The 7,549-nt window shown below is 41.3% G+C and overlaps 1 protein-coding gene across 1 annotated transcript in view; it reads left to right on the top strand.

Annotated features, from left to right (window-relative positions):
• Window positions 1-7,549, top strand: part of LOC138855365 (phosphatidylinositol phosphatase PTPRQ-like) — a 122,639-nt gene that overhangs the window by 50,404 nt on the left and 64,686 nt on the right. The window contains exon 5 of the mRNA XM_070104418.1: window positions 4,091-4,384. Coding sequence (XP_069960519.1) covers window positions 4,091-4,384 — 294 coding nt within the window. The remainder of the gene's footprint in view (window positions 1-4,090; window positions 4,385-7,549) is intronic.

Raw genomic sequence — 7,549 nt, 5'->3', positions numbered from 1 at the left:
AGTTTGTGGTTATAGGAGGGTGGGGGCAGGAGGAAAGAGGAGTGATTTGTGAAATGATGAAGTAAAGGGTGTTATAAAAGAGAAAAGTTAGCTTATGAGAGGTTTTTACAAAGCAGAAGTGTAGAGTATATGGAGAGTAAAAGAAAGGTGAAGAGAGTGCAAAAGGAGAGCAGATGATAGAGTGGGAGAGGCACTGTCAAGAAATTTTGATGAAAACAAGAAAAAATTTTTGAGTGAGATAAACAAGTTAAGAAAGTCTAGGGAACGAATGGATTTGCCAATTATGAACAGAGTAGGGGAGATAGTAGAGGGTGAGCTGGAGGTATTGGGTAGATGGAGGGAATATTTTGAGGAACTTTTAAATGTCAACGAAGAAATGGAGACAGTCATTTCATGCACTGGGCAGCGAGGTATGACATCTTTTAGGAGTGATCAACAGCAAGATGTGAGTGTAAGGGAGGTACGTGAGGCATTACATAGAATGAAAGGGGGTAAAGCAGCTGGAACTGAAGGGATCATTACAGAAATGTTAAAAGCAGGGGGGGGGATATAGTGTTGGAGTGGTTGGTATTTTTGTTTAATAAATGTATGAAAATGGGGAAGGTACCTAGGGACTGGTAGAGAGCGTGTATAGTTCCTTTATATAAAGGGAAGGGGGAGACAAAAGAGATTGTAAAAATTATAGAGGAATAAGTTTACTGAGTATAACAGGAAAAGTGTACAGTAGGGTTATTATTGAAAGAGTTAGAGGTAAGACAAAATGTAGGGTTGCGGATGAGCAAGGTTTTAGAGTGGGTAGGGGATGTGTAGATTAAGTGTTTAGATTGAAGCATATATGTGAACAGTATTTAGATAAAGGTATGGGAGTTTTCATTGCTTTTATGGATTTAGAAAAGGCATATGATAGTGGATAGGGGAGCAATGTGGCAGATGTTACAAGTATATGGAATAGGTGGTAAGTTACTAAATGCTGTAAAGAAGAAGCTGGCAGCCCTGTGGTCCTTGGTTTCTATGATGAGTTTTTCACCAGCTCTTTGTAATAACTTCACCCTTATCAGGATGAAGTTACAGCAAGGGAGAAGGCCTTCATATCTGTGGGTCTTCTGGGTCTCCCTGTGGCTGGTAGCTCAATCCTCTTCAGCTACTGAGTAGGGCAAGTAGGTGTCTGCGAATGTGGTGGCACAGGTATAGTCCCCATCAATCTGCTTACCATCTTTCCAGGGTAGCATAGTGACTTCATCAGGATGCTTTTGACTTCAGTCAGACCTCCACACATGGGGTTCCCATTGGGCTGGTCAACGGGGTGTGGTGAGGCTTCTCTTTATTATGTTGTTGACCTCCTCATGTCTAGCATACTTCCCTTCTGATGTGTGACACACAAGACCATGAAGTTCAAACTGACAAACTGTTGCCCTTCCACAAATACACCTATGTTTGGTGAGTATGGGAGCGGCTAGGAAAAGAGCAACACCAACCTGAATAGCCTGTCGGTCGAGTCGATTGCCTAGGGAGGAATTAGGAACAGCTAGAATGAAACTTCCTGAGTGTGGTGCCGTCACCACGAGGAGACGAGCATTGTCCTTTCCTGAAGTGTTGGTGAGTATTGTGTTGGTGATTTTTTCAAGGATCGGTTTGTCCCAGTGGGACTGTTTGTGCTCTTTGGGAGGAGCTGGTGTACTATAGTAGTCTGAAAGGGTGTCCCATCACATCGCTGATTCAATGAACCTGGGGTCTTGAACTCCTATTGCATCTCTCAGGTGTTAAGGGACAATCTTCTTGACTAATCCACTGGAAGCCAAACACGAAGAGAGAAATGCAGGTAAAGCTACCTGCGTTGCATTACGCACCCCTATACCTCCCAGTCGCACTGGGAGAGTTGCCTGATCCCATTGCTGATCTTCAAGTGACAGATTCAATGCCCTCTTAAAGGTTAATCTCAGGAGTGCATCATATTCGTTGAGTGTTGTTTTGTCAAAAGAGGGTACACACCTTAGGAAGTGAGTCTTGGCATAGTAAGACACCTTGTGAGGATGTACAGGCATCATGGGTATCGAGATCGCTTATTCTCTCCTCCATTCTCTTCAGGTCATTCAGTTTGTTGTTGAGGATCGTGTCGATGGGCTGATGACCCAGCGGTGCTCCGAAGAGGGTACTGTTTGATGGAGTAGTAGTAGAGACTTCAGGGAGGATTGCTTGCACAGCACTGATTGTTTCCTGGTTTGTTGTGATGATTTCAAACTTGGAGGGATTGAGGATGAGTCCCAAGGCTTCTCCCTGTGTCTTCACCAGTTGTAGGTCCTCTAATAAGGACTCTTCAGTACTTGCCAGAATGCCATCATCCTGGTACCAGATGTTGAGCTTGCTGCATAGGCCGGAAGTTAGTTCTCTTACTGCCAAACAGAAAAGAAGTGGATCGAGTGGATCAACCTGCTGAACACCCTCTGATAAGGGAATTTTATTTTCACTAAACAAAAGAATTGAGGGTTTGCTGTAGCCAGCCGAAATGAAGAAAAAAGACTGGGGAGCCGATCTCGAACGGCTTGCAAGACAACAGGTATCTTCACCATATTAAAGGCATTTCTAAAGTCAAGTTTGACTATAGCCTTGTCTTCTGGTTGGTCCCTGATGTCGGCCCTTGCTGCATGAGCTGGTTGGTGTGGCTGAAGTAAACTGGCAGCTTCTAAGTGAATGTTTCTTACTGCTGCTTTGGCAACGAGGCAGCAAAGAGTGTTACCAACAGCAATGGGTCTGATTCCCCCATCCTTCTTCTTCAAAGGGCATAATGAGGCTCCAAAATAGAAAGGTTTAATTTCCTCTGGGATCATTATACACCACTATGAACTGAGCACAGCCCCGCACTATGAACGACACACTACACATGCTATGCGCATACTGTGCACATGCTAAGGACATACTATGCTTTATACACACAAGGTGAGCAAACACTCCGTTATTGAAACACTAGCACATTGCGAATGCATGCCTGTTTGGGGAAAGGGAAGGGGGGAACACAGTTTTACCCCTCAACCCCTGTCTCCTCCTCCTCCATGTGACCCACCTCTCCTCACAGACACCTACCTATAGGTGAATGTTAAGTTCCCTCACTGACTTCAGATACACAACACTTTCCTTGATTCTGAAGAGAGAAAGGAAATGCAGAGTCTTCTTTCCCCTTCCCAAATGAGCTGCAGGTATTCACACACCAGCTGCTGATGATAATCTTGGTAGGTGTTCTTAATTGGAAGATGTTGTGCCATAACCACAGAGTGGGATGCCACAGCCTCTCTCTGGCAGAGGTGCTCAGAGGTTCAGAATGATTTTTGCAAAATTATTGCATACACATATTTTCAGTTGACTTATTCAACAAGAAAAGTGCTGCTATTTAAGACAAAATCGCAAGTTTTGTCCATTCAGCACGAGATACATGTATACATGATATGCCAATTTAACAGAATCATGGAGTTTGGCCTCTCTGAAGTGGAGTTCTTTGCCAAATTAGAAGAATGAAAATTTATGTTTGCCATCAACCAGCTGAAAAAATATATCATTGATTTGAAGCAATATTAAATAAATTTAAACTGACTAGCAGAGGACTTAACCCTCGATTTTTTAGCATGCCTCTTAACAAACCCTCCAAAATTCCGAGATACCTTACTTTTGTTGACCATCAATACCTCAAGCATCTGGTGACCAGTACCACTGAAAATATCACCCTACATGCCTGCATATATATGATGTTGGAAGCTATAGGACTGATTTCATTCATCTACTATTTGGAATACTCGTCTTCATTAGCAATACACACATTAATGCATCCCTGCTCGAGTAGTTTTAAGCAAATAACAAGACTGAGACTAGCTGAGGATAGAACCAATAATATTCCAGCACATCTCCTGGGTTCAAGCCTTCCATATGGATTAAAGTGTCGAGGAATTTTGGTTGGTTTCTAGTGGAAAAAAAATATCTGATAATTGGAATATTAAATTATTTTTATAATGAATTGGATAAATATTTTTTAAGTTAATTGGTATTAGAAGCAGTTAAAATATTATCAAATTACATTATTTTTAATTTTAATTATTTTTCTCAGGTCCACCATCCCCACCAGATAAATGCTGGTTTTCTGATATAACTTACAACAAGATGGTCATAAACTGGGTTGCCCCTGACAGTCAGTGTGGAGTTGTTAACATCTACAGAATCAACTGGTGGTGGGATGTTCTTTGGAGTGATGAACAAGGATCAAATGAAACCTTGAGTAAAGAAACAAGTATAACACTGACTAATCTTCCCTCTTACACCAATGTCACTGCTGACGTAGCAGCCGCCACTGACACAGGCTTTGGTCCAACCACCACTTGCTGGAATGTTACATCTCCTGACAGTATGTACAATTTTATACTTTACACTTAAATCAGATTATGTAACTACATTCATTTCATGTATTCAAAATTATGTTGTTCTATAATTTAAAATGAAGCTATATTATGTACTATGTTGCAAGACTGCAGTTACACAACATTCATTTATAGATTATTAAATATTTCACTGAAGCAACAACATACCAAGTTATATCGAAGTATTTAACTAGTATATAATATTTTATATGTTATGTCACACCTACATTTTGTCCTTATATATTTTATACATAACAGTTATATAACATGTTATAATTAACAAACATAACAATTACATCCCTGGTTAAACTTTTGAATAAAATTGTATTCTGATGATTATGCATTGTGGATTGCTCGTCAAATGCTTAAGTTTGAACTCCTCTTGAGTCTGTCCAACATTCATTGATGCCTGCTAAAATTATTGCAGTTATCTTCCTCCCTTGTCATAATTATTCTAACCCATGGATGCAACACACTCCTAGTGTAGCCTTCAGCTAAGTTGTTGGATGAGCACTTCAAGGACGTGACAGTCCCTTGGGAGCTTGAAGAGCTTCAGCCTCCAAAGTTCTCCTGTAATGAAAATTATCAGTTATTCATAGTATTCTTATACATAAGTCCCTTCCTATACCAGCTATGGGTAAAAAGATGTCAAGAGTATATTGCAGAGCTCCTCAGTGCTCATTTGTTCTGTCAATTGTGCAAAGTGGTGCTGGACATAACCCACCCAGAAAAAAAGAAAAAAAAAGAAAAAAAAAAGATAAGATCCCCAAAGGACAACTCCACTAAGGCTAAACCTTCCTTAGGGAATAATACACAATAGCCTAACAGAGCCTAAAGACACCTAAGTTAATCTGATCAAACGTAGTGCAACCCACCCTTACTAAACCAGAAACTAATCAAACCTAACCTTAACTGAAGGTTTTGTCCTATTTTGCACTTTTATTTATGGGATCTTGACCAGGTGGCTTGTGGTCTAAAAGGTCTTGTTCAGAGGGTTTTGGTTGTACTCCGGATCTAGTAGGTGTTAATGTGAAACATGTCACCTGCACAACAAAGTACTTAAATCTAGTATACGTGAATAAAACACTGGAAAGAGGGAGATTATGTCCCAGTAAAAGTAGGCTTTAGACAGGATGTGTGATGTCACCGTGGTTATTCAATATATTTATAGATGGGATTGTAAGAGAAGTAAGTGAATGCGAGAGTCTTGGCAAGAGATGTGGAGTTAAAAGATAAAGAACCAAACACAAAGTGGGAATTGCATAGTTGCTTTTTGCTGATGACACTGTGCTCTTGGGAGATTCTGAAGAGAATTTGCAGAGGTTGGTGGATGAATTTGGTAGGGTGTATAAAAGAAGAAAATTAAAAGTGAATATAGGAAAGAGTAAGGTTACGAGGAAAACAAATAGATTAGGTGACAAAAGATTGGATATCAGATTGGAGGGAGAGAGTATGGAGAGGTGAATGTATTCAGATACAGTGGACACCCGGTTATTAGGCGTTTGGTTATCGGCCAACTCGGTTATTGGTGGGGCTTTTGGCGCTCGGTTATAGGCCGTTCACTCGGTTATCGGCCATTTTGGATGCATCCATCTGCCAGCTGTTGCAGCTTGTGCAGACGTTTGTTTGGCTTTGTCTCTCGGTGGATGAGAAGGCTTCTGCTCATACATCCAAATATTTCACTTGTTTGCCACTGTTTTTAGAAGTTTTTCTTGCAGTGCAACTGTGAAATAAGTAACCATGGCTCCAAGGAAAGTTCCTAGTAAAGTTCCTGTGGTAAAGAAAATGAGGAACACCATGGAATTTAAGCGTGAAGTGATAGAAAAGATTGAGAGTGGTATGAAGGTGGTGGAACTTGTCAGGATGTCCAGGAAGAATAAATCAACAATTATATCCATCCTGGCAAAGAAAGAAAAAATCAAAGATGCTAATGTTGCAAAAGGAGTAACTTTTCTAACTAAACAAAGGACACCGATGATGGAAGAGATGGAAAACTTATTATTATTGTGGACTAAGGAAAAAGAATTAGTGGGAGACAGTGTTGTGGAGTCAATCATTTATGAGAAGGCAAAGCAGTTGCATGAGGATCTTGCAAAGAAAATGCCTGGAACAAGTGCTGCAGCTTGTTAATTTAGGGCCAGCAAAGGATGGTTCGATAAATTTAAGAAGCGTAGTGGTACACACAATGTTGTAAGGTTTGGTGAGGCTGCAAGTTCTGACAAATGTGCTGCTGAAAAGTATGTTCACGAGTTCCAGGATTACGTCAAGGATGAAGGATTCAAACCCCAACAAGTGGTCATCATTTGTGATGAAACAAGCTTGTTTTAGAAGAAAATGCCAAACAGGACCTACATTACCCAGGAAGAAAAGGCATTGCCAGGACACTAGCCTATGAAAAACAGGCTTACTCTTTTGTTGTGTGGTAATGCTAGTGGGGATTTCAAAGTGAAGCCTTTACTCATGTATCACGCAGAAAATCCCAGAGAGTTCAAGGAAAAAATGTCATGAATAATAGATTGTGTGTGATGTGAAAAGCTAATCATAAGGCATGGGTCACAAGGCAAATTTTCAAAGAGTAGGTTAATGATGTGTTTGGCCCAAGTGTGAAAAAATACCTCCTGGAAAAGAAATTGCCACTCAAGTGCCTCCTGGTACTGGACAATGCTCCTGCACATCCTCCAGACTTGCAAGACCAAGTGTTTAGCGACTTCAGTTTTATAAAAGTGAAGTTCTTGCCTCCTGACACCACTCCTCTCCTCCAGCCCATGGACCAGCAGGTCATTTCTAACTTCAAAAAACTCTACACAAAATCAGTGCTTCAAAAGTGCTTTGAAGTGACCTCGGACACTCAGTTGACCCTGGAGGAATCACTTCACTATCCTCCATTGCATAAGTCTTGTAGGTAAGGCTTGGGAGGGGGTGACTTCCAGGCCTTTGAACTCTGCTTGGAGAAAACTGTGGCCAGATTGTGTCCAAGAGAGGGATTTCGAAGGGTTTGAGGTTCACCGTGACCCTGACCCTGCCGACCCTGTGGACTCTATTGGGGCACTGGGGACGTCCCTGGGGTTGGAGGCGAGTGGCGAGGATGTGCAAGAGTTGGTGGATGACGACAGGGAAGAGCTTACCACTGAAGAGCTGCAAGAGCTTCAACT

Source organism: Cherax quadricarinatus, chromosome 91 (assembly GCF_038502225.1).
Source record: "Cherax quadricarinatus isolate ZL_2023a chromosome 91, ASM3850222v1, whole genome shotgun sequence".
NCBI classification, from domain to species: domain Eukaryota; kingdom Metazoa; phylum Arthropoda; class Malacostraca; order Decapoda; family Parastacidae; genus Cherax; species Cherax quadricarinatus.
Note: the sequence above shows the minus strand (reverse complement) of the source record. Positions and strands in the feature narration are given on the sequence as shown.